The following is a 27,925-nucleotide window of genomic DNA, read 5'->3' as shown; positions in this document are numbered from 1 at the left end:
CTAAATGTTTCACCTTCTTTCATGGCAAGGATTTAAAATAATCCTCCTGTGTCTTCCCAGCATACTTTCCTTACCATGAGAATGAAGGTTTGATCCAGTTGATGGTACTGCACACTGCCACTGGAGCTACAACATTTTTCACTAATCATGGCCTAATTAGACCCACTGAGCTTCCCAAGACGAAAGAACCTACTTTATTACCTAATAAACACGCCGCACGCTTTCACAGAAGAGTCCTTATCTCACATGCGCTAGCTGAACAAGGTCTCGTGCATCTCATTACTTTAGGAAGAACAGAATATATTTCAGACAAGCTAGCGGTCCTGCAGAGCAAAGAAATCAGGCATCCTTCAACATTCAACAAATATTTACTAAGCGACTTTTATGTGTTAGGTACTATTCCAGGTATTAGGGACTAAAAGACGGAAATCCCTGGTCTCATGAAGACATATTCCACTGAGGAGAGACAGGCAATAAACCAAATACACAGCATGCTGAATGAGCACCGCTACTGAGAGAAATAAAGCAGGGAAGGAACCTCATGAGTGTCAGAAAGGGGCTTTTGAAATTTTCAATGGAAGGAGGTGACAGAGTGAGCTGTACAGATGTGTGGGGCAAGACACTCCCGGCAGGGAGGACAGAAAGTGCAAAGGCTCTCAGAAGGGAGTGTGCAGTGTGCCTAGGATACAGGAGAAAATAGCAAGGAGGCCAAGGAGGCTGGACCTGGGTGAATAAAGACGGAAAAATTAATAGGAGCTAAGTCACATATGACCTTCTGAGCCATTACAATGACTTTTACTAGGAGTGGAGTGAAAGCCCCTAGAGGCTTTGGAACAGAAAGTGATGTAACTCACATTTAAACAGTGTTACTCTGGCTCCTAGGAGTTGAGAACAGACTGAAAGGGAGTCAGACATAAGCAAGGAGACTGGTTGGAAGGCTATCCTTTTCCAGTAACTGGATTCCATATCAATTTCTTTTCTATTCTGACACCTCCCATCACTTCATCATTTGGCCATCCTTAACGATGAGAAGTTAGAAATAACGTGTGTTACTCATACTCTATCCAGACTTCATATTTTTATTTTGATTAGGACAACCATTTTGAGCATATAACTTGTATAAATTATATTCATTCATTACTGTTTTATCTGCATGGGAGAGAAATAACACAGATTCTCTCACTTGCCATATCCTTTGGAGGAGAGGTAATAAGTCTGACTCACCTATACTCAAAGCTAATGAAAGACGTCAAGCCAAGAGTGAACAGCAAGTAATTTCCGTCTACATGATATCTGATTCGGGAGCCTCTCAAACATATGAAATAGTAGAAAACTTCTCGTATGTGATCTCTTTGCCTTTAATCAGATTCGGTACATATTTTGAGGTTCAGGGACACAAGGGTGACTTATCTAAGGTCACACAGCTAGTAACTTGGTAATAAGAAGTCAAACTCAGGTCTCTTGATCTCAAGACCAGTGCTTTCTGCGTTGTGCCACCTGTGTCCAGCTCTTTGACTCATGACGGGACCAGGGTTGTCAAAGATGATGAGGCATGAGGCAAGAGACAATGCACAGGCTTCCTGTGAGACTGGTACAGCAAATGAGGAAATATGTGCTCCTTAGTTCATAATTCTTAGAGTGCAAATAATTATATCTCGATGGAAATTCTTTTTTTTTTAATTTTTTTAAACATTTATTCATTTTTGAAAGGCAGAGAGAGAGCGCGGACAGGGGAGGGGCAGAGAGAGAGGGAGACACAGAAACAGAAGCAGGCTCCAGGCTCTGAGCTGTCAGCACAGAGCTTGATGCGGGGCTCGAACTCACGGACCGCGAGATCACGACCTGAGCCGAAGTCGGCCGCTTAACCGACTGAGCCACCCAGGTGCCCCTCGATGGAAATTCTTTAAAAAGTTACCTGTGGAAAACATGAGCTATTAATAAAGTCCCATTGGAGAAGTGAGTTTCATAACATTGTTAACCCTCTCTCTCTTGTCTCTGAATCCTATTCTTGTTCTGTCTAGAGAATCTATCTCCTATATTTTAAAGAGTGAGAGTGTGTGAAAGAGAAGTGACAAAGAGGATGACTACTGAAGACGAAAAAAATCAGAAGTGAGGTTTATACCTAGAGCAGTGAAGTGAAGACGTAAGAAATTCAGCCAAGTGACGATTTGTTCTTTGTAAGGCACGCAGTTACAAGCACGAAGATGACATTTCAGGAATCGCCAGCCTAAACAAACACCCACGACCACTTAGAACCAAGGATTTAGTCCCAAGTCCTAGTGGGTAAAGCTACTGCAATTACAGTATCCATTTGTTGGCAACTCCTACGTTCTGTGAAAATTTTGACTGTAAAGGAATCTTGCACCTCATCAGCTGTATTGGATACAAAAACAATGTGGTACTAGAAGAGAGATTTAGAGTCTGAGTATTAAGGGCAAAAGAGGAAAACAACAAAAATGATAGTTCTTCATCATTAGGTTTTTAGCCATAGAAAGGAAGAAGGAAGAGTAAGTTTTCCATCTAGTCAGCCTCATCAATTTGACCAAAGGGAAAAATATTGACAAGAATTCCAGAATTTCATAAAACAGTGAGTCACTCTTTCCTGAACATTTTATTTTCCAGTGGAAGACGGTAATGGCTTCTTAATTCTTGAGCACACATCATGTCAATCATGTCAATGTCATGTGTTAAAATCCGATTAATTACAACGTACATGGAATGGCTTTCTGACTGGAGTGAAGGATGGTTTAACAAAAGGATCTACAACATGGTTGTAACATTTGAGAATTGCTTTTTAAACTTTCTAAGAAAATATTTCCTACCTGAGGGGCATTAGTAGCCACTAGAAATGCATTTGTCCGCCCTGGGTGATCATAATCATGCATGGCAGCTGCCACGTAGAGAGCCATCAATTCCAGTGCAGGAATGTTTGCAGAAAGGCACCCATAGCTCTCATCTGGAATAGAGCAGCTCCTCGAAGAAATGTAGGCAATTTGCCCAGGGTTCATTCTACCATCCGAATCTGAGGAACAAGCAAAATACACCAGCATTACACTTACAATGAGACTCACTTACAATGAGACTAAGGACAGGATTCCCCATTGGAAATAAGATTATTTAGCTTACTTATTGACTAATCAAAGAAAGAAACTCTATTTATAAACAAGGACTTACAACAGTCTTTTATTTCCAACATACATGCTACTAGAGGCAAAAAATGTTAAACATGATGCTGAAGTCACTTGCTTTATGAGACATTCTGAGGTCTTTATGATGCTCTCTTACTCAGGCTAATAAAAATTTTTAAAAACCTCTGGTTTCTAAACATTTGTTATTTAAGGGCTAGAGATAATGGCCAGGGCATAGGAAGTAACAGGAAAAAAGCAAGCTGGAGAATAAAATTTCATGAAAACAGTATGGAGATTTAGGAACTTAATAGATTAACAAACTAAGCTTCTCAATATAGATGCATTTCAAATCTTATCCAGAAAGATTACATTTCATTTGTAGCCCAGACTACAACTCTTCCCCTTCTCTTTTTCCTTCCATGAAGCCCCTTATAATAAGATGATGGCAAGAAAAATTATGGAAAATGAAAAGACATCAAAAACTGAGGAATGTCTCATTTAACATAATTCTCTTTTTATCCTCCAGTTAGAACCAATATTTTCACTATCAGCACTATGCTTTCAGTGTCTTAATATCTTACACCATGGATTTCTTAAATTGTTTTTGTATTTTAGTGCCTTTATCTATTTAAATGGTCATTCTCTACTTTCGCTAAAATAATCTTAAAGTACAAGAAAAAAAATAAGCCATATTTAGACTAGACAGCAAATAAAACCACAAAGATATTAAAGAGATACAAAATTTCATTCATTGTCTTCATCAGTGGAAACTAGGAATAATGTCCTGGCCTGTCAAAGTCCAAAATGCTCTTTTTTTTTTTCCTTAAGTTCATTTATTTGAGAGAGAAAGAGTGAGCGAGCGAGCTGGGGAGGGGCAGAGAGGAGACAGAGAATCCCAAGCAGACTCCATACTGTCAATACAAAGCCCACCCACCGTGGGGCTCAAACTCACAAACTGCGAGATCATGACCTGAGCCGAAACCAAGAGTCAGTCGCTTAACCGACTGAGCCACCTAGGCACCCCTAAAACGATCTTGATCATAATTTATCTCACTCAAAATATTTGCCATCACATGAATTTCACATAATAACTTTAATACACACTAGTGAATTATAAAGATACCTCATTTTTATGCTGTTTATATATTTAATTAAATTGAGGTTTAGAATCACCCCCACTAGAACTTTTAAAAAGACAGTTAAATGTATGGGTAAAGATATATTTAAATACTCAAATTTCTTTTTAATTAAAAACATTTTTAATGTTTATTTTTATTTTTGAGAGAGACAGAGACAGAGTGTGAGTGGGGGGGGGGGGGGTAGGCAGAGAGAGAGGAAGACAGAATCCAAAGCAGGCTCCAGTCTCTGAGCTGTCAGCACAGAGCCCAACACGGGGCTTGAACTCACAAATCGCAAGATCACGACCTGAGCCAAAGTTGGATGCGTGACTGACTGAGCCATCTGGGTGCCCCTAAATATTCAAATTTCTAATAAGATTTTAGTTATAAATATCAGCCAATAATTTGAATTAGTTTATGTATAGTATATGCACTCCAGATTTCCTATAGAATTATAAATGTATATATATAAAATAGCAAAAATAGCAAAAGACATCCTTTTAAACTCAGTAATTACTTAGAATTGATACATTAGGATCTTAATATATTGATGTTTCTTTGTTGTTTGGTTAAACGTGAAAGTAATAGTGTGAAAAATAAAATGGCTGGCAAGGACAATTAAACGTAACTATTACATTGGGGCGCCTGGGTGGCTCAGTTGGTTAAGCGTCCGACTTCAGCTCAGGTCACGATCTCACAGTCCGTGAGTTCGAGCCCCGCGTCGGGCTCTGGGCTGATGGCTGAGAGCCCGGAGCCTGTTTCGATTCTGTGTCTCCCTCTCTCTCTCTGCCCCTCCCCCATTCATGCTCTGTCTCTCTCTGTCTCAAAAATAAACGTTAAAAAAAAAATTAAAAAAAAATAAACGTAACTATTACAGATTCCACTTGTTTACTTTCTTTCAGAAAATGGTGATTCTTTTAATTTGCTGATTAATCTAAAAGGAGGCCTCAGCAAAAGACAACCAGACTGGAAAAAACTCTGACAGTTTTTTTCCCCCCTTTTTGTAACATAAGTGCCTGGATTAAGCTTTGATCTCCAAAGCATCCATTTCAAAGAGGCATCTACTATAAAAATGGCTATCTCAAAGAAATACCCTGTCAGCCACCTGTCTAGATAAAAAGCCAGGCCACTTCTAGAAATCTTGATTTCAATAACTGATCATCTGGGCTGCTGGTTTTCTCTCTACCCATGCTTTAAGTTCCTGCTTTTATGTTTTAAATTCACCAATAAAGAGTGAGCCAGTGAAACCGCCAACCTTGACCCCAATAAAAAGCAGAACCCCAGGTGTATCCACTTGCATGCTTGTGCACATGCTCTCTCCCCCTGTGACCTTGCTATGTGGTCCCAGCTATGCTGTGTAATTTTTAATTCTTATAATAAACCTTTATTTTTTCAAAGTTGCGTGGTGGTTATTGCTAAAGGGCATCTTGCAGTCATAATAACCACAAAGGCTGGTCCAGCCACAGCACTGGTTATTGACAGGCTGAGACCAACACACAACAAAGAGGTAAAACTATCTCTACTTATAAGTGACATGAGGTTATATATAGAAAAATCCTAAGAAATCCACTAAAAAGCTATTAGAATTAATAAAGATGATCAAGGTTGCAAGATCTAAAAAATCATTTTATGCAAAAAGATCAACTGTATTTACATATGATAGCAATGAATAATCAAAAACTAAGCCCAAGAAAACCATTCTATTTACACTAGCATCAAAAAGAATAAAATACTTAGGAATAAACTTAACAAAAGTACAAAACTAGTATTCTGGAAACTAAAAAATACTGTTAAAATAAATTATAGAAGACTTAAATAAGTGGAAAAAATACCCATGTTCATGGACCAGAAGACTTAGTATTGTTAAAGTGGCAATACTCCCCCAAAATGATCTACAGATTCCACACGATCCCTATCAAAATCCTAGCTATTATTTATAGAAATTCACAAGCTGAATTTAAATTCATATGGAAATACAAGAGATCCAGAATAGCCAAAACAATCTTGAACAAGAAGAACAAAGTTGGAGTACTTAAACTTAGAATTTCAAAGCTTACTAACAAAGCTCTAGCAATGAAGATAACGTAGTACCAGCATAAGGACAGACCTACAAATCAATAAAATAAAACTGAGAATCCAGAAATAAACCCTCATATTTATGGCCAACTGATTTTGTAGAAGGGTGTCAAGACCTTGTTGAGAGTTATCTATGTGCCATGTATGATGCTAGATTCTTTCATACATGTCGTTTCATTTAATGCTCATAATTTTTTAAGGTAGAAACTCATTTAATAACATTTAAGGGCCGACTATGTGGAGAATATATAAAGAACTCTTTTCAACAAATGGTTCTGGGACAACTGGATATCCATGTGCAGAAGAATGTTAGATCTCTTCCTTTATCCATCCCCCCAAATTAGTTCCAATGGGTCATAGACCTAAACTTAATGGCTGTAACTAAGAAACTCTTAGAAGAAAACGTAGGGTAAATCTTCATGATCTTAGGTGAGGCAAAACCCTTCTTAGACATGATACCAGAAGCATGAGCAACTAAAGAAAAATTAGATAAATTAAACATCAAAATTAAAACTTTTTGTACTTCAATAGACACTATCAAGAAAGTAAAAAGACAACTCACAGAATGGCAGAAAATAGGGGCAAATCAATCTGATAAGGGACTTATATTCAAAATATACGAAGAACTCTTACAGCTCAGTAATAAAAAGACAAATGACCAAATTTAAAAATGGATGACATGAATAGACATTTCTTCACAGAAGATAGACACATGGTAAGGCATTCAACATTAATAGCCATTAAGTAAATGCAATGAAAACCACAATGAAATACCACTTCAGAGTCACTAGAACGGCTATCAAAAAGATAATAACTGGGGTGCCTGGGTGGCTCAGTCGGTTGAACATCCAGTTTCAGCTCAGGTCATGATCTCAAGGTTTGTGAGTTCGAGCCCCACATCAGGCTCTGTGCTGATAGCTTGGAGCCTGGAGCCTGTTTTGGATTCTGTGTCTCCCTCTCTCTCTGCTCCTCCCCTCCTTGTGCTCTCTCTCTCTCAAAAATAAAAAAACAGGGGCGCCTGGGTGGCTCAGTCGGTTGAGTGTCCAACTTCGGCTCAGGTCATGATCTCACAGTCCGTGAGTTCGAGCCCCACGTCGGGCTCTGTGCTGACAGCTCAGAGCCTGGAGCCTGTTTCAGATTCTGTGTCTCCATCTCTCTCTTAACCTCCCCCATTCATGCTCTCTCTCTCTGTCTCAAAAATCAATAAAGGTTAAAAAAAATTTTTTTAATAAATAAATAAACATAAAAAAAACTTTTTAAAAAAGATAATAACAAGTGATAAAAAAAAGGAATCTTCATACATTGTTGATGAGAATATAAATAGTGTAGCCCCCTTAGAAAACAGTTTGGCGGATGCTCAAACTGTTAACCACAGAATCACCTTATGACCCAGCAATTCCACAGCTAGGTGTATGCCCAAGAGAAATGAAAACATATATCCACACAAAAACTAGTACATGAATACTCATAGCAGTATTCATAACAGCCCCAAAGTAGAAAGAACCCAAATGTCCATCAACATTGGGTGGTAGGAGAATGAGAAAGAGAAAGAAAAAACTTGTTTATTATGTAAAATAAATACATGGCAATGAGGAAAAACACATGTGGCTATTATAGACTTCACTTCTGTGACTGGTCACATAGCTATAGTTCAGAGTTATCATTTTCTTATTCCACTACCCATTCCATTTTCCCTTTGTCCTCAGCTAGCATCTCTACTGATCATGGTTCTTTGCCTAGTGGAATGACCTATATTTTCAAGGCTCTGCACTACTGTGATCCTATGATACTGGATTAGTAGTTTTTCATTATCTTTTGTCATTGGACATAGGAGTACCAAAAAGGCCAAAAAAATCCCCTAGGTTACTGATATACATCCTCTCACATACAGTAGGAACCTTATCTCCTCTTGATAATAAGGATCAGACAAAATCAATCACCCAACCTGGTACAGAATCTTTATAAGTTAGGTTGACTTATTCAAAAGATGATCATATCTGGAATAACTGTGGCAACTGGAATCACCACCTGATGAAATTTAGAATAATCTACCATCATTTCCCAAGATCCATTCATCTTGTGTAAAAGTCAAAATACCAAGATGAATGGCAACGTGATGGAAATCACAAATTCTGCACCTATAAGTATTTCATAATGGCACTAATTTCTGGATGCAATCCATCCAGTAATACAGTGTTGCTTTGGTTCACTACTTTGTTAGAATGAGGCAATTTCAGGGGATTCCATTTGACCCTTTTTACCATGATGGTGCTCTCTGCAAAGACTGAGGAATTAATGGAGGGGTTCTGCCCAGTTGCTCAGTATGTTTATTTGAACTATGCATTCAGATGGGTGGGTTCAGAGAACTGATACTTATGAGGTGGGCCCAGACCAAAAGTCCTTTTATCCTCTAAATTCCATAAGCCCCTATGGTGATTGGTGGACCAGTGTGACATTTTATTACTCCAGGAATTAGTGCTGCAATGTTCTCATTACCTTGGCAAAAGGGGACAACTTCCGACACTCAGTTAGGTGTGGGAAAGATGATCACATGATCAACCCCTCTCAACATCCTGTTACCGTAAGCCTTTGAGTCCCTTCCTCAGAGAGAGACGTGAAGAGGCTATAGTGCTGTCCCTTCTTCAGAGACATGAGCCATGGAATGGCAAGTGGCTTCTAGACACTGGAGGAAGCAAGGAAAGAGACTCTAGGAAGAACACAATCTTGCTGACACTCTGGGTTGGCCCAGCTGGATCTATTTTGGACTTCTGACCTCCAGAACTGTAACATAGTAAATCTGTGCTGTTTTAAGCCACTAAGTCTGTAGCATTACAGCAGCAATAGGAAACAGCAGCAATACAGACTTTTGTGCCTGGAAGTGGTATATTGTTGTAACAAAACCTAAAAATGCGAAAGTAGCTTTGGAATTGGACGATGGAGAGAGGCTGGAAGAATTTTGAGCACATTTTGAAACCAATAAAAGCTATTAATCAACATATTCAAGAAGCTCACTGAACCCCAAGCAGAATGACTACAAAGAAAATCACCTGAGTACATAATAGCCAAAAATGCTAAAAACCAACAGCAAAGAGAAAACGGACATATTAATTTTCAGGAGAGATAAGACTGAGGGCCAATTTGTCAATAGAAACTAAAGAAATCAGAAATGGATGGAATGGTATCTTCAAATGTGCTAAGATATGAAAATATTCTTCTAAGAAAATCAATACATCCACAAACACAAAAGCTAAAGAAAATGACTATTGGAAAGAACAAAGAGCACTAAAAGAGAGTAAATATGGAATGGCAGAAAAATAATGGCAGTACTTTGGACTCAACTACCAAAGACTATAAAGCAATGGCCAAATCTATGACATTTACACTGATTAGTATGGAAATAGTTCTCAGGCATTTGTAACTAAGCCAATTCTGTCCTGGTATGTATGTATGTATGTATGTATGTATGTATGTATGTGTGTGTGTGTGTGTGTATCTCACTGGAGTAACTCTCCCCTCTTTTACAAGCTAGAGTAGAGAACCATGTTATAATTCATTACATTTGTATAATTAATTATATTTATGATGAGGAGCAGAATTAGCTTTTTTGGAGGGCAAAACTTAAATGTTATGAAAGGTTTTTAATATCATCATTTAAATGTTTATATGAAGCTTTTAAGTATGTCTGCTTTCATTGTGAATGTTACACATTTTAAACTTACATGATATACCTAAAACAAACAAAAGAATTGAAAGAAAAGTGCAAAGAAATGGATTATCATAATATGTGGGATAGCAAGCACCAGGATGGGTCACAGGAAAGAAACATGGTAGATCCAACAGTATCGGACCTTAACCTAGCTCTTAAGGTGAGTCAGGTTTCCTAATTTGCATGTATTATGCATCAAAATTTACATAGTCCTTTTTATGTACCAAAGGTTACTTTTTGAAAATTTTAAAAGAACAGAGGTAATGAAATGAGATTGCTTGATTTATTATTTCTAGACAAATAATTAAAAGGAAGATTTCTAGAAGGAAGTACCTGTTTCGTTTCCTGTTGCATGATCATTGTGGATCTGCTGTAAACCAGGAATTGGCCGGGTTGTCAGATACCAAACTGCATGCAGGACGTCTGTGGCATGTATACGATTGTGATCTAAAGTCACCAAAATATTTTATAAAAATGATCATTCTGTTGAGTTTAACATAGGACATTTTAAAAACATACAATAATTTTCTATTTTACTATATCCTCATAAGTAAAATGTATGGCTTAGAATAATTTCCCACAATTTTTTTTTTTTTTTTTTTTTTAAGTAGGCTCACTCTCCAACAGGGGGCTTGAACTCACAACCCTGAGATCAAGAGTTGCATGCTTGGGGCGCCTGGGTGGCTCAGTCAGTCGGTTGAGTGTCCGACTTCAGCTCAGGTCATGATCTCACAGTTCATGGGTTTGAGCCCCATGTCAGTCTCTGTGCTGACAGCTCAGAGCCTGGAGCCTGCTTTGGATTCTGCTCCTTCTCTCTCTGCCTCTCCCTCACTCGTGCACTGTCGCACTCTGTCTCTCAAAAATAAATACATGTAAAAAAAAAAAAAAAAGTTGCATGCTCTACTGACTGAGCCAGCCAGGCACCCTTGTTTTCATCCTATGTTTTCAAGTCTCTTGATGTGTTAAAAAGTTCTCTTTTAAAAACTTTCACATATACTATGAAAACATAGTAAGACAGTCAGAGAAGGCAAGTAACAAGGGCCAATTGAAAGGCATTGGAAAATTTACTTACAGTTGGTATTTTGTAGCTTTAAAAATCTTATGTAGATAGTGTCTGGATTATGGACACCCATGTTTGCACACAAAAGTTTTGGCACACAGATAACAGTTACAAATTCTGGATACTTGAACTCCTCACCCCCCACTCCTCCAACACATGTACATCAAAAAAAAAAAAAAAAAAAAAAAAAGATGAGCTATATATAACTATACCTCTCAGGCCTACTATAAGGATTAAGTGTTAAATGGTATATATGAAAACATCCAGAACAGTGTCTGAGACATAGTACATAATCAAGAAAACATTGGTTCACTGAAATATCACTATCTGAAAGGGCAAGGCCTGCAACTGAAAGCCAGTTTTGCAGTTTCTAGTTTTATGATCTTGGGAATGATTCTTCTGAGTTTTTACTTCTCACCTGTGAAGGTAGAGAATACAACCTTTCCAGCAAAGACGAAATGATATAATCTTCATGAAAAATTCATAAATCATTGAATAATGGATATTCAATAAAAGTTCAACATTTCAACAAATATTTAATGAGTACCATGTAGAATCAGCAGGTGATACTACTAACATTCAGCCTACTGCTAGGACATGATGTCAATCTGCAAGGAGCTTAATTATTAATACAGCCAACACCTTTTATTGACCATTTACTATGTGCCAGGAATTCTGAAACACACTTTACACGGCTTATCTTATCATTAACTATGGGGTAGGAACTATTGTTATTTCCATTTACAAATTTGGGAACTAAAGTTTAGAAAAGTTAGATCCAGAGACACTTTTTTTTTTTTAATGTTTCTTTATTTTTGAGAGAGAGAGAGAGAGCGCGCGCGCGCAAGTGGGGGAGGGACAGAGAGACGAGAACGGAGGATCAGAAGCAGGTTGCGCGCTGATAGCTAGCCTGATGTGGGGCCTGCACTAATAAACCATGAGGTCATGACCTGAGCCGAAGCTGGACACTCAGCTGACTGAGCCACCCAGTGCCCCAGAGACTCTTTTCTTAACTAATGTATCCTAATGGGAGCTGATAGTGAAGACTCTACTGCCTCTTTCTTTCCATTCCCCTTCCTCTGAAGTTCATTTTAAAGTATCACTTTATTCTATTTATAAAATTCACTTTTTGAAATGCATATTTTGTAAGTGGAAATTATGGTACATAGAAGCCACATTATCATCCCAATTAATGAGTTATGCCAATTTAAGAAAAATCTGCTCTCTGTTTATAGTAGTGATTTCCCAAAATGTGTCCATATGAAGGAAAATTGTAGAATGTATCAACATATAAACCGTATCTTTTCCTAATATAAAATTCAAATTATATTTTACCATAAATCAAAGAGCCATTAAAAATTATTCCATAAGTCAGAACACAGTTAAAAATAGAAATTTTATGGATAAATTTTAAATATTTTAAAGTCAAGATTTTTCTGAAACTCTTGACTTACTTAATTACCAAATATTTTAAAAGATAAGGAACTCAGATGAATAATTATTAACACAGAAAGTTGTATACCAGGTAATAATTAAGGGAAAAATCATTATAAATATGTCTGTATTATAATTAACTTTATGAAAAATAAGAAAAAAGTCTTGAAGAATATATACCAAAATGTTAACAGTAGTTAACTCTAGGTAGTAGCATACAGATTACTTTTTAAATCCCTATTTAAAATATTTTCAAATATGTAATTTAAAAAGTGTTTAAGAGAGCATCTGAAGGGAAAAATAATAGTTGCAAAACCAGCATTATTTGAATTTAAATAATGAGATACGTTAATACTTACAAGGAATGTCTCGGTAGCCATTTTCTAATGCACGAAAATAGTTCATGAACTGTAGAGTGGGAATTTTAAATATTTCCAATAAACCAGTGTCTTGAAATAAGGTATACATAACCTAAATGTCAATTAAAATAAAATTCACTGTAAAAATCAGGATTTCTATTTGCAGTTGAGTAGAATATGTTTTTGTGATTTGCATTTGGGGATGTTACCATGTATATGTCTTTAAGTTAATAATTTATTTAAAACTTTCCTACAATAAATTCTTCTCAAAACATTAAAAAGGAAGACATAACCCTGAAGCCCTTGAAAACCAAAGAAAACTATCAAGTCTCAGCTTTAAAATTTTTCTATTCTTCCCTTTAGTTTTTTTATTTACAATTTATTAAAGGGCACATGAATTCTATTCTACTCTAGTCCTTAACAGAAGTCCAAACAATATATTTATTACATTTTTGTCCCTAAAGACTTCAATGAGGTGAAACTGTATGCCCACCACATAAATTATCCTTATGTTTGTACATTTCATAAATACGATACCTGGAAGATAATGAGAGTGATATTTTGGGAAGGTTAATCTGATGCTGTTGTATGAACCCCTCAGGGAGAACCTTCAGTCTGGATGGTAACAAGGAACTATTTTTCCATGGCTCTAGCATGAAACGAACCATTTGGCCTTTGGTAAAGTACGGGGAGGCAGGTGACAGAAATGAAGCCTAAGTTTCAGTGGTTAGAACTAGCTCACATTTTATGTCCTCTTCAACCACAGGCTTCAGTATAAAGTAAATCTTTATTCTGTAGTAAAATTAAACCCCATTAATACAGGCCAAAAAACTACTTTTCATTTATTCAATTAAAATTTATTTTAATATTTTAAATTTATATTTAAATTTAATATTTTCATTTATTCAAATAAAATTATACATTATAATTATTTTTATATATGGGTTTATACACACACACACACACATATGTATATATATCTTCTCAAATTTTTTACTGAAAACTTCATTTGTGAGAAAAATAATTAAGTGAACAATGTTGAAGTTGTGCCTAAACCAACATTATACATGTTTAGAGTTCGTGTTTTATAAAGATCCAAGGAAAAATTAATTTATGATAAAAAAGTAGAGATTTTAAACAAACCTGACTAAGGATCCTTCCTGATTTCTCTCCCATTTTTTCAACAACTTCAAATATTTGAAAATTCCAGTTGCTCATCTTCTCTATTAAGGAATCATAATCTTCTATTAAAATCAGGTCCAGTGATGCTTCCTGTTCAATCTGTACATATAGGGGGGAAAAACACAAACCAACTCAACCTCACCTTTTAAAAAATATTGTTAAATCCACATCCAAATGAGAACACTTAAAATTGAACATTAAAAAATGGCCAATATTATTTTCTACAGAAGTTATTCTTAAACATAATCTGTACTTCCTACTTCTTCTCTTTGTAAAATGCTATCAGAAAAATGTAAAAATGTCTTCTAGGCATAAGAAGACTTATTAATCTTCACAGTACTTTTACAAATAAAAATACTGTATTTCCAAAACACTATACAAATCTAAAGTCCATTATTTTTTTTAGAAGTTATACATATCAAAGAATAATAGAGACTCCTATCCTTATACTGGCATTTATTACTAGTTTAACTAGTAAGGAATGGATGGTTTTTTCCCCCTAAAAATCTTAAATTTTGAACTTAAAAACAAAAACAAAAAACTGCTATTATAAGCAGATTGTTTTTTAATGCTTTATGCACAAGTTCCCCACACTTTAACATACACAATTTAAGAAAATATCAGTATAGAAAGTAATATATCTACTGTATCATTAAGTAAAATGTGTTCATTTTAAAATGAACGCACTTTGTTGTTCTCGGATGATGAGTTCAGAAGCACAGCTGACCCTTAAACAACACGAGTTTGAACTACCTTGTGCAGTTCAAACAACCTTGTGCAGGTCCACTGCACAAGGATTTTTCACAGGACAGCACTATAAATACAGTCTGTACTCACGGTACTGTTGGTACAGTAAATACAGCATTTCCTCTTATGATTTTTAATACCATTTCCTTTACTCTAGCTTTACTGTAAGAATACAGGATACAATACATGCAACATACAAAATACGCGTGAACTGACATATATGTGTTTATGCGATCAGTGAGACTTCTGATCAACTGCAGATTATTAGTAGTTAAGTTCTGGAGGAGTCAAAAGTTATATGTGAATTTTTGACTGTGTGTGGGAGGGTCAGCACTCCTAATACCAGCGCTATTCGAGGGTCAACTGTAACTACTATTTTTAACCCAAAGTATTCTTTAATATGGTATGACTTTTCAGCAAAAAAAAATAAAAATAAAAGTACTATTATATCAAAAATCTTGTTCTGAGCAAAAATAATGACACTAGTACTAAACCAATATTATATTTCACCTTAACATAATCATATGGAAAGTTTATCTTTTACATTTGGTTGCTGTTCATTCTGTGCCTCTTCTGTTAGGTGAGTATCACCTTCCAAAAATAATTTTCTGCACTCTGTGTTCTCTGTTTCCACTTCATGTTGCACTTCTGTGAGGCTGAATGATTGTTTTGAGGAAACGGTGTTGTCTTCATCACCTTTCAAGAAATACATATAGTAATAAGAAGAATAAAACTTGCACTATATGCATAGTTTTATAAGGAAAAATATTTATAAAAAATCTTCACATAAAGTGAACCATACTGGCATTCAGTTTAAATTAATGGCACCATTAAGTTGTATCTTGCTGGATTATTTGGCCCAGGTACCTTGTGGTCTGACAACACAGACATTTCACCTGATACATCTATTCATGGATGAAAGAAATGGGGGTGGGGGTGGGGATATTCTTTATCAAAGTGAGAAACAGGAAAATTCCGTCTTTAGCAATTTGACGTATGCAATTTCCAACATGTGAAATTGTTTGAATTTTAGCTATGAAAACCCTAAATTCATAATTATAAATGAATGAAATCAAGGCACATCTAAAAAGGAAAACATAGTATCATTTATTGTGAATTATTTCTACCAATGTGATTAATAATATTTTTTTCCCCAAGTCTCATGGAAAAGAGAAGCAGCACTGGTAGGTAAATAGTATTCATTCACATGTAAAAAAAAAATCATATTCATTCTATTTGTAATCTTAGAAACAGGAAGCTTCCCCCAAACCCATCAACAATAGAAGAAATAAATGGTAGTATATTCACACAACTGAACAATATGTATGAGAATGAACCACAGCCATATGCAACAATATGGATGATTCTTAAAAATGTGTGGAATGAAGGAAGCCAGACACAAAGTACATACTCTGTGATTCTGTTTATAAAAAGCTCAAAAACATATGAAAGACAAGAAAAATGTTATCTTTAGAGGGTATACCTGGGAGGGGCCTGAGGGGAAATTCTGAGGTGCTGGTACTATTTCGTTCATTGGTTTATTAATCGGGGTGATAATACAGGTATATGTTAAGTGTATGAATATTAATTCAGTTATAAAGTTATGATGTGATTACTTTTCAATATGTAGGGTTTTTTCCTAAGTAAAAGGGTTTTTAAGAGTACTTATTGGAACTGAGTTTCAGAAGAACTAGAACTTGATAATGGCAAGCTTTTTCCCCTATAAAATATGGGTAACAATATCTATCTTACTGGAAGTTACATATAATAAATGGTCAATAAACGTTAGTGATACTCTGAACTTAATACACTGAATATACTAAAAAATCATTAACTAATGGTGACCAGGAAATATTATTCTTTGGAAAATATTACTTTTTCCCCATGAAAAACATTTAAGAAATAAAATTTAGAATATTCAACTATTCTTGGTAGGTCAAGGCAGTACTACTATAATAATATTCTAAAATTACCGTCCATCTAAAAATTGTTGACATCTAAGGTACATTACCTACTTACATTTTAATGACCCAAACTCCTAGTAACTATATCTTACACAGAACAGTAATAAAAACAGTTGAAATAAATGTAGTAAGTTCTTTTCCAAAGATGTCTACAACACTCTCTCTTATACCCCTTGCACTCTTCTCAAATGTATTCCTGTAGCTCTTCCATCAAGAGAGAGCATTTATTTCCTAATCCCCTGGAATCTGGACAGGCCGCATGACTGCTCTGATGAACAGAAAATGGCATTAAGTAACACTTTAGGTGTGTTTTGGGTTGAGCCATTAACTTGATTGGCAGCTCCTCCTCTCTTCGAATCCAGCAAACATGTTGGAAGAAGCCCATACAGGGGTCATATTTAGATGGACTAGTCAATAGTCAACAGACATGTGAGTAATCCAATCCCATCTTGGAAATTTAGCCCAATCATTCCCTCAGATGACTGTCACCCTTACCAATACCTGACTGCAATCACATGAGAGTCCTCAAGTGAGAATGTCCCAGCTGAGACCAGTCAATCCAAACAACTGTATATATATAGTATAATAACATACTATAAAATCCACCCATCACAAATGTATAATTCAACAATTTTAGTAAATTTACAGAGTTGTGCAACCTTTATGACAATCTGGCTTTAGAACATTATCATCATCCCCAGAAAGTACCCTCCTGCTTATTTATAGTTGATCCTTATTTTCATTCTAGGCAATCACTCCTCTGATTATTGTCTCTATAAATTCACCTTTTCTAGAATTTTATGTAAATAGAATCATACAATATGTAATCCTTTGAGCCTGGCTTCTCTCATTTAAAATGATGTTTTGATTTTATATGTGTAGTGGTATGTTATCAGAAATTTGTTCCTTTAATTGCTAAGATTACATTGAATGGATATACCACATGATATGTATCCATTCGTAACTTGATGGATGTCTGGGTCATTTCAACATTTGCAGCATCATCAGTGATATCATGACACTCCCAGTCTTGTCTTTGAGTGCTCATACGTTTACTCATGGATAAATTCTTAGACATGGTATTACTGGGTGACATGGTAAATTTATGTGTAACTTTTAAAGAAACTGTCAAAATGTTTTCCAGAGTGGTATACCATTTTATATTCCATCAGCAATGCACAAAGGTTCCAATTTCTCTGCATCCTTGCTAACAATTGCTATTGTCTTTTTGTTGTTGTTGTTGTAATTTTTTTAAACGTTTATTTATTACTGGGAGACAGAGAGAGACAGAGTGTGAGCAGGGAAGGGGCAGAGAGAGAGGGAGACACAGAATCCCAGGCAGGCTCCAGTCTCTGAGCTGTCAGCACAGAGCCCAACGTGGGCCTCGAACCCATAGGCCATGAGATCATGTCCTGAGCTGAAGTCGGATGCTTAACCAACTGAGCCACCCAGGCGCCCCACTATTGTCTTGTCTTTTTAATTATACCTATTCTAGTTTGAGTGTAGTGGTATCTTATTGTAGTATTAATTTGCATTTCCTTAGTGACTATTGATGTTCATCATCTTTTCATGTGTTCATTACCCATTTATTTATATCCTTCACCAAATGACTCAGACCAAAATATCTGACATCTCTTGCCCATTTTTTGAGTTGACTTAATATTGAATTATAAATATTCTTTATGTATTATGGATGTAAGACCTTTATCAGATATATAATTTCCAAATATTTTCTCTCAATCTATGGTTTGTCTTTTCATTTTCTTATTGTTGTCTTTTGAAGTGCAAAAGTTTTTAATTTTGCTGAAGCCTAACTTGTCATCTTTTTTCTTTCATGGATTGTGCTTTTGGCATTGTATCCAAGAATGTTTTACTCAACTCAAGGTCACAAAGATTATGTCCAATTTTTTCTTCTGCAATTTGCAAGGTTTTAACTCTTACACTTAGGTCTATGATCTATTTTGAGTTACTTTCTGTGTATATAATAAGGTAAGGGCCCAAACTCTTTCTTTGACAAATGAATATCCAATTGTCTTGGCCCCATTTGGTGAAAAAACTATGCTTTCTCTTTTGAATGGTCTTGACTTCTATATCAAAATCAACCGACCATAAATGCAAGAATCTATTTTTGGACTTACAGTTCTGTTCCACTGAACTACGGGCTCATCTTTTGATACTTCACTATCTTAATTATAGTGGCTCCATAATAAATTATGAAATCAGGGAGCATCAGTCCTCCAAATTTGTTCTATTTCCAAATTGTTTTGGCTATTGTTGGTCATTGTCTTTCCATGTAAAATTTATGACCAACTTGTCAATTTCTACAAAAAAAAAAAAAAAAAAGCCTGCTAGAATTTGTTAAGTATTGCACTGAATTTCTAGATGAATTTGGAAGAATAGCCCTATTGACAATACTGGGTTTTCCAGTCTTTAAATAAGAAATGCCTCTCAATGTATTTAGATTTTCTCTTTTTTAATTTTAATTTTTTTTTTTTTTTTTTTTTTTTTGAGAGAGAGCACACATGCACCAGCAGGGGAAGGGCAGAGGGAGAGAGAGAATACTCAGCAGGCTTCATGCCCAGTGCAGAGCCTGACATGGGGCTTGATCTCACCACTGTGAGATCATGACCTGAGTCTATATCAAGAGTTGGACACCTAACTGGCTGAGCCACTCAGGCACCCCATAGATTTTCTCTATTATCAACAATGTTTTATGTTTTGCAGTTTATAAATCTCTTGTTAAGTTTATTCTAATTACTTCATTCTTATTGATACTATTACAAGTGAAAATGTTTTCTTAATTTCAATCTATGATGGTTCATTGCTAGTACACAGAAATACAATTTTGTACAACACTGATATTGTATCTTATCTCTGCTAAACTGATTTATTGGTTCGTGTGTGTGTGTGTGTGTGTGTGTGTGTGTATTCTTTGGGATTTTCTATATAAAGGATTATATGCTCTACGAATAGAAGACAGTTTTATTTATTTATTTCCATTCAGGATTCCTTTATTTTTCTTTCAATTTTTTTGGCTAGAACCATCAGTACCATGTTGAAGTGCTGAAAGCAAAAAATCTTATCTTATTCTTGATCTTAAGGAGAAAACATTAGTCCTTTTCCAGTAAGGTGTGTGTTTTTCAAAGATGCCCTTTATCAAGTTGAAGAACTTCCCTGCTATAACTAGTTTGAGTGTTTTTATCATGAAAGAGTGTTAGATTTTATCAAATGTTTTTTCTGCACATATATGGATTATCATGCATTTTTCTCCCCTTTTATTCTATTAATGTGGTATATTACATTGATTGATTTTCAACTGTTAAACTGCCCTTGCATTCCTGGGATAAATACCACTTAGTCATAGTGTGACCATTTCATATGTTGCTGGATTCCGTTTGCCATTATTTTGTTAAGGGTTTTTGTGTTTATACACATAAGAGATATTGGTCTGTAGTTTTTTTTGTTTTTGGTTTGTGATACCTGTGTCTGGTTATGACATCAGGATATCACTAGTCCTTCAGAATGAGTTGGGAAGTTTTCCCCTCCTACTTTTTGGAAGAGTTTGTAAAGGATTGCTCTTCTCCGTGTGTGTGTGCGCGCGCGTGCACGTGTGTGTGTGGGGGGGAGGGGGGGTGGGTGTGTGTGTTTTAAACAATCTCAGAACCAAAAATTACTGAACTGTACACTTTGATTTTTTTAATGCTTACTAATATTTGAGAGAGAGAGCATGCGCGCACGCGCAAGCAGGGAGGGGCAGAGAGAGAAGAGACACAGAATCGAAAGCAGGCTCCAGGTTCTGAGCTATCAGCACAGAGCCCAACGTGGGGCTTGAACCCACAAACTGCGAGATCATGAGCCAAAGTCGGATGCTTAACCAACTGAGCCACGCAGGCGCCCTTGAATTGTACACTTTAAAAGGGTGAAGTTTATAGTACATAAGGGGATCAGTATGAGCCTATAATCCCTAAGGGGGCCTATCTATTGCTGATTTACTTTTATTCTTAGGGTGCAGTACTGCAGAGTTTTCCAAGTTATCCCTACCATGGTAGGCCTCCACCTCCAGTATCTAGCTCTCTAGTCCCATGGAGGTACCAAAAGGACTGCTCATTCTATTAGTCACTGGACCCTCTGGAAGGAGCAAATACCTTTTTCAAAGCCCCATACTCTAGGCTTATTTCCTGAATTTCTATCCTCCTCCAGATCTTGTACTGGTAATTGTCAGGAGCTTGTTAGTTTTCAATTGCTTTAAGCACATTTTTGTTGTTAATAATTTGTGCAGCTTTTCTAGCTACTTTCAGGGGGAATGACGGTCTGAGTTACCTAGTTAACTATTACTGTATGCTTGAGTCATCAATATTTTAAATTATAAAACCACCATAACTTTATCACCAACAGTATTTCTTGTTTGAGGATATAAAATGTTTCAGAATGACATAATAAACTATATTTTATTTTATTTATTTTTAAAAAAAATTTTTTTTAACGTTTATTTATTTTTGAGACAGAGAGAGACAGAGCATGAACAGGGGAGGGGCAGAAAGAGAGGGAGACATAGAATCTGAAACAGGCTCCAGGCTCTGAGCTGTCAGCACAGAGCCTGACCCGGGGCTCGAACTCACGGACCGTGAGATCATGACCTGAGCCGAAGTCGGACGCTTAACCGACCGAGCCACCCAGGCGCCCCAATAAACTATATTTTAAAACAACTCCTCTCTATGTCATAAAAACTCTTTTGGGCTTAGAGTTCAACATTATCATAATTAATTACTCTATTTATGAACCCTACCCATAAACTGAAAAGACTGCATTCATTTGTATAGCACACTTTAGTCCTTTTTTTTTTTTTAAGATTTTATTTTTAAGTAATCTCTACACCCAACGCGGGGCTCAAACTCACAACTCTGAGATCAAGAGTCGCATGCTCTTCCAACTGAGACAGCCAGGCACGTCCCCAGCACATTTTACCCTCTGTTACTTCAAAACACTTTTACCCTCTGTTACTTATAACTTGTTCCTAGTAACTTCTCTACTTATCTTGTAAGTATATAAAAATGTTATAATCTTCATTTTAAAGATGGATAAACTGAAGTTAAACTCACACATTTATTCATTTCTAAAACAATCTAAGAAACTGTTCTGAAATTCAGACACACAGGACCTTTGCAATCTCACCTGACTTTCCACTGTGGCAGTCTATACCAGATTCGGATTCAGATGTTGAAACATATTTCAATATTTGATGTCCACAGCTTAAAGAATAAAATAGATAAATATACATTCATAAATGAGGCTAAACTTTTTACCTAAATACAATTTTGAAATCTGCTTAACTTTTAACCAGGAACCCCGTTGCAAAATATCATACAAGTCCAATCTCTCTATAAACTTAATAGGCTTTATCCTGGAAGGCATCTTGTGTCCCCAAAGAAACTAACATATTTTGAAAGTCACCACTGAGGTCTGAGGTAAACACTTATCACTGATAAAAAACTAAGCAGAAATGAAAACAAACACCGTATGAACTGGGTACTAAGGTAGTATATACTAAAAGAATTCTCATAATTTACTGGTATCTTGAGATGGATAGAATACTACTATATATCACTTTTGATAGAGATCACTTAATTGGAAAATGAACAATTGCACTAAAATGAGGAAAAATTTCTTAAAAAGAAAAACTACTTGATAAATAGGGAAGATACAGTCTTAATCCATCAACTAGTTACAACATAAAACTAGAAAACTAGGAATACTTTATTAAAATAACCTATATTTTGAGACAGAAATAATCAACATTTAGGAAACTTACCTGTTACATAAACTGCTATCAGAATTTCTAACATGCTGATAAAAATCTGGTGAATTGGGTGCACTGCCCAGAGATCGGTGTAAAATAACACTTGGCTTAGTAAGAGAACTGGCAGTGGCAGGAAATTCTACAAGTGATCGATTCATTAGAGAGCCAGCGGAGACTAGTCCATGGCTGGGAGAATTCACAGGACTCAGGCTGGGGAAAGCAGCTGAAAAATTCAAAAGAGAAGAAAGAGATTAATAAATATGTAGGCGTGTGTTTGTGTTTATTGTCTATATGTATTTATAAAGAGCATTTTCCTTTTTTATTTTTAAAAAAAATTTTTTAAAAATATTTATTTATTTTTGAGAGACAGAGTGAGACAAAGTGAAACTGGGGGAGGGGCAGAGAGAGAGGGAGACACAGGATTGGAAACAGGCTCCAGGCTCTGAGCTGTCAGCACAGAGCCTGACGCGGGGCTCAAACCCACAGACTATGAGATCATGACCTGAGCCGAAGTTGGATGCTCAACCGACTGAACCACCCAGGCGCCCCTGCATTTTCCTTTTTTTAAAGAAAGCAAAGTATTTGCAATTAAATGATAAACCAGATTTCCACGTGGAGCTATCTTCAAGACATTCCAGGCATTTAAGCAGAATATAGACCATGTTTGTCATCATGAATGAGTGTGAAATAAACACTTTGTGGCAGGATGGCACAGATATTGAGAGTGTAACTAAGACGTACACAAAGTGTGGCGCAGATTTTCCTAATTCACATTGGTGTTTACCTTTCACATGTTGAATCCCCACCAGCTTGATCATCCACATGAAGAAAGCATGGTTACCAGATTTTACTGAAGAACCAAAGTTCTTAACAGCATTAAGCAAGTTGAGCGAAGACAAAATTATATGTTAACACGACTGCAGATCTCTTTTAAAAATATGCCCAAATCTTTCCAGCTCATTCATTCGACAAATATTTGAGAGCCTACTATATGGTGGAAGATGTGTTGGATTTCACAATGGAGAAGAAGTTACCATCCCTGCTACTCTACAAACCTAGAGACTAGTGGTGAGTACAAACAAGTGCTAAGTGCTAAAATAAGGGGGAGAAAAAAAAACCAGAGTACTTCAGAAATCCATCTCTAATGCTACTGATCTGCTCCAAAAATCTTCACTGAGTGCCTTGAACTAAGGTGAAATGGGTATCTGGAGAGAGGTAGGCAGATTTAAAACTTCATTTGGAAATAAAGATCCAAGTAAAGTGTGAATCAGAGAGCACAGCACATAATAGTTATTCAGGACCTACGACAGTTTCGCCATAGCGGTATAAACACTTGCAGATGTGTGTGATGGTTAATTTTATGTGTCAACTTGGCTTGGCTGTGGTGTTCAGCTGTGTGGTCAAGCACCGGGCTAGTTGTCGCTGTGAAAGTATTCTTCAGAGGTGACTAACACTTTAATCAGTAAACTGAGTAAAGCAGATCACCCTCCCTAATGTGTATGGGCTTCAGCCAATTGGTTGAAGGCCTTAAAAGAAAAGACTGAGGTCCTCCAAAGAGGAAAGAGTTTTGCCTCAAGACTGCCTTCAGATTCAGGACTGCAGTATCGACTCGTGCGAGAATTTCTAGCTGGACAGCCTGCCCTGTAAATCTCAAACCTGCCAACCCTCACAGTCTTGCAAGCCAATTCCTTAAAATAAACCTATCTCTCCATCTCTCTCTCTCTCTCTCTCTCTCTCTCTCTATGTAAATACACACACACATCCTATTAGTTCTGTTTCTCTGGAGAACCCTAATATGATGTGTTGTTTTATTTAATCTTAATAACTTTGTGAGTTAAGTAGTATTTTCATCTTCATATGTCGGAGGAGGGGAGAGGGGACTCCAAAAAAGTCAAAAAACTTGATTTAACAGTTAAAAAAGTCAAAAAACTGTGTTAACAGTTAACACTGTGAGATCAGACTCTTTTCCCAGGGCTGCCACTGCTACTCTATCAGACTCATTTCTTTAGAGGTTCCTATAATTTCGTACAATGTTAGGGCTGAATGGGATTTTTTTTTTTTTTTTTAAATCTGGTCACCTTAATGTCTCAGAAGAGGAAACTGAGGACAAGATGTGTCTTGCTCGTCATAATCACTGGTTACTAACTGGAAACAAAGGTTCCAATTTTTAGCCTTCTTTTCTCTAATTATACTAGTGAGTATCCAAAATCCTGACAAGTGGGCTAAGAAGAATAAAGGGTACAAAATCTTAGGGTAGAGATTGGATATACAGACAAACCTAGAAATCCTTAAAAAATGCTCTCTATAATATAGATCCACCATTTTTATTTTAAACCCTCTTTATTGTGAAATATAACACACACATAGAAAAGTTACAATGAGACTACTCATCACTCAAGCTAAGACATAAAACATGGCCAGAGCTCAACCACCCTGCCTTCTAACTCCCCTGCCTCTCTTTAAAGGAAATCATTATTTTGACTTTTATGGTATTGTTTTTCTTGCCTTTCTTTATATTTATACCATGTATGTACGCATTTTTTGACAATGTGGATTACTTTTGCCCCTTTTGTGAACTTTGTAAACTGAATTAGACAATAAATATAAATGCTTCTATGCCTTGCTTACATTTTAAAATAATATTTCCAGGCAGTTACTTGTTATTGTGGTTGATTTTCAATGCCATATCAAACTGTATGCATGAATATAGCACAATTTTATTTCTCTATTCAAGTACTGAATGGCCAAATTGTCTTCCAAAGTGGCTGTAGCATTTTACTTTCCCATCAGTGTATCAGAGTTTCCACTTCTGAACGTTTTTACCACTTGTTTTTATCTGTCTTTGTAATTACAGACATCACAATGGTATGAAGTCACAGGTCACTGTGGTTTTGATTTACATTTTCCGTAATGATTAATACTGAATATCTTTTCATGTGGTATGGGCCATTTGTACATCTTCTCTGGAGAAACATCTATTCAGATTTTTGCCCATTTTTTAAGAAGGTAATTTGTCTTTTTATTATTGAATTACAGACATCTTTGTATATTCTGGATAAAAGGCCACTATCAAATACATGATTTGCAAATATTTCCTCCCATCCTGTGTCTTATTATCACTTTCTTTAGGTCTCTGTAGAAATACAAATGTTTTCAATTTTAATGAATTCCAATTATCAGGTTTTTTCACTCATGAACTGTGCTTTCGATGTCATACCTTAGAATGCTGTATTCAAAACCCAAAGTCACAAACTTTTTTTTTGTTTTCTTCCACTAGTTTTAGGCTTTCACTCCTACCGTTGAGTCTATGATGCATTTTGGTTAATTTTTGAGTATAACAAAAGGTAGAATTCCAAATTCATTCTTGCTCCTGTCTATTTCCAGGATTTGCTAAAAACACAATTTCTTCCCCATTGAATCATCTTGGCACCCTTGTTGAAAATCAGTTGACCATGTAAGGATTTATTTCTGGACTCTCAATTCTATCCCACTGAGCTGGAATATCCTTATGCCAATACCAGTCTTGATTACTACAGCTTGGTAGTAAGTTTTAAAATTTGCCAGTGTGAGTCCTCCAATTTCTTCTTTTTTATTAAAACTGTTTTAGCTATGCTGGGTCCCTTGAATTTCCATATGAATTTTATGATCAGCTTGTCAATTTCTGCAAAGAAGCTAGCTCAGATCTTGATAAAGATGGCAAGAAATCTAGAACAATTTGGAGAGAAATGCCATCATAACAATATTACATTTTCTGACCCATGAACACAGGAATATTTCTTTTATTTATTTAGACTTCTTTAATTTCTTTCAACAATGTTTTACAGTTTTCAGTGTACAGGTCTTATACTCTTGTTAAATTTGTTGCAAAGTATTTTACTATTTTTAATGCTAACTGTATATAGAATTATTTTAATTTCATTTTGCATTGTTCATTGCTAGTATACGAAATACAACTGATTTCTGCCTAGAGATCTTGTATCCTGACACACTGATAAACTTCTTTATTGGCTGTAATAGATTTTAATGAATTTCTTCAGATTTAATAAATACATGACATTATATGCAAATATAATTTTACCTCTTCCTTTCATTCCTTCTTAGCTAATTGCTATGGCTAGAACCTCCAATCCAATATTGAGTAGAAGTAGCAATTTTAACTATTAACATCGTTTTATATTTTCATTTTATAATTTCTAGTTCTATTTTCTCTTTGATGAGATACTATTGTCATACTCAAATACTCTTGAAATGGTTTCTGCTACAACTTTAAACATATTTATAATAGGAGATTTAAAGTTATTGTGTGCTAAGTCCAAACTCCAAGCCCCGTCAGGCAAATTTTCTGTTGGCTGTTTTGCTTTGTGTGCATGGCAAAAATTTGCTTGTGTATTTCATTTTTTTTGTTGTTGAAAACTGGACATTATATTTTAACAGTTCTGGCATCAGATCCCTCCCACATCCAAGGTTTGTTATGTTGCTGATTTATGTTTGTTTTCTTGTTTCTGATTGTTGAATGACTTTCCTGGACTAATTATGTAGATTCCGTTTTCTCTGAGGTGTGTAGCCACTGAGTTCTTTGCTGGTTTGTTTTTTTTTCCTTTAAGTTCTTGATTTATATTTTAAGCTTGACTTCCTGCAAGTCACCCATGGGTCAGTATAATTTTGTGGTCAGCGAATGATGTGTCAGAACATTTCTTTAAATGCTTTGCCTACACGTCATCTGTAGGAGGGAATGTTTGAAAAGATACACCTTCAAACTTCAGTTTACGAAACGGCCTTAGATTTCACATCTCACTTGTGACAGCTTCTAGGTCAGCTACAGATAAGTGACTAGGGCCTTCTCCTTTCCCAGATCTTTCCTATGCACACGCACATTCTGGCACAGGATCCTGAGATCTTCAGGAATCTGTCAGACACTTTCAAATTCCCTATGGTCATCTAGTAGTATCCAGGATTTCCTTTTAAATTCTCAGGCAGCTCTTGTTTACCACAAGTGAAATAACAGCCTTAGGTGGTCACAATGTTGGCTGGCATAGGGTTTGTTTTTTAGAAAGCTGAGCTCCGAGTCAAATCAAATACCCACAACACTTCAGGAACAGAGATTTTCCAAGGAGCTTTAAGTTTATATTAAGTTTGGGCAAAGTATTTACTGTCTTCTTGGGGGAGTTTCAAAAGAGGTCAGATCTCTCTGATGGCTGAAATGCTATTGGCTTTTAGCAATAATGCCACCGAGGGAGAAAGCTGGGAAGGGATAGTTCCCAAATAAAATGCCACAGAACCCACCGTCTTACCAGGGTTCAATAGTCTGTCTTGTACAGAGGACTTCTAGTTTTTTCTCAGGCTTGGGTTAATTT

At 36.0% G+C, this 27,925-nt stretch overlaps 1 protein-coding gene across 1 annotated transcript in view; it reads right to left on the bottom strand.

Moving 5' to 3' along the window:
* Positions 1-27,925, bottom strand: part of PDE3B (phosphodiesterase 3B) — a 174,558-nt gene that overhangs the window by 14,170 nt on the left and 132,463 nt on the right. The window contains exons 6-12 of the mRNA XM_042904668.1: positions 22,584-22,794; positions 21,947-22,023; positions 15,355-15,506; positions 14,025-14,162; positions 12,882-12,993; positions 10,362-10,475; positions 2,823-3,022 (exon numbers count right to left, since the gene is read on the bottom strand). Of these exons, the coding sequence (XP_042760602.1) occupies positions 2,823-3,022; positions 10,362-10,475; positions 12,882-12,993; positions 14,025-14,162; positions 15,355-15,506; positions 21,947-22,023; positions 22,584-22,794 (1,004 nt within the window). The remainder of the gene's footprint in view (positions 1-2,822; positions 3,023-10,361; positions 10,476-12,881; positions 12,994-14,024; positions 14,163-15,354; positions 15,507-21,946; positions 22,024-22,583; positions 22,795-27,925) is intronic.

Source organism: Panthera leo, chromosome D1 (genome assembly GCF_018350215.1).
Source record: "Panthera leo isolate Ple1 chromosome D1, P.leo_Ple1_pat1.1, whole genome shotgun sequence".
Taxonomy (NCBI): domain Eukaryota; kingdom Metazoa; phylum Chordata; class Mammalia; order Carnivora; family Felidae; genus Panthera; species Panthera leo.
The sequence above is the reverse complement of the archived record's forward strand: the minus strand, read 5'-3'. Positions and strand labels throughout refer to the sequence as shown.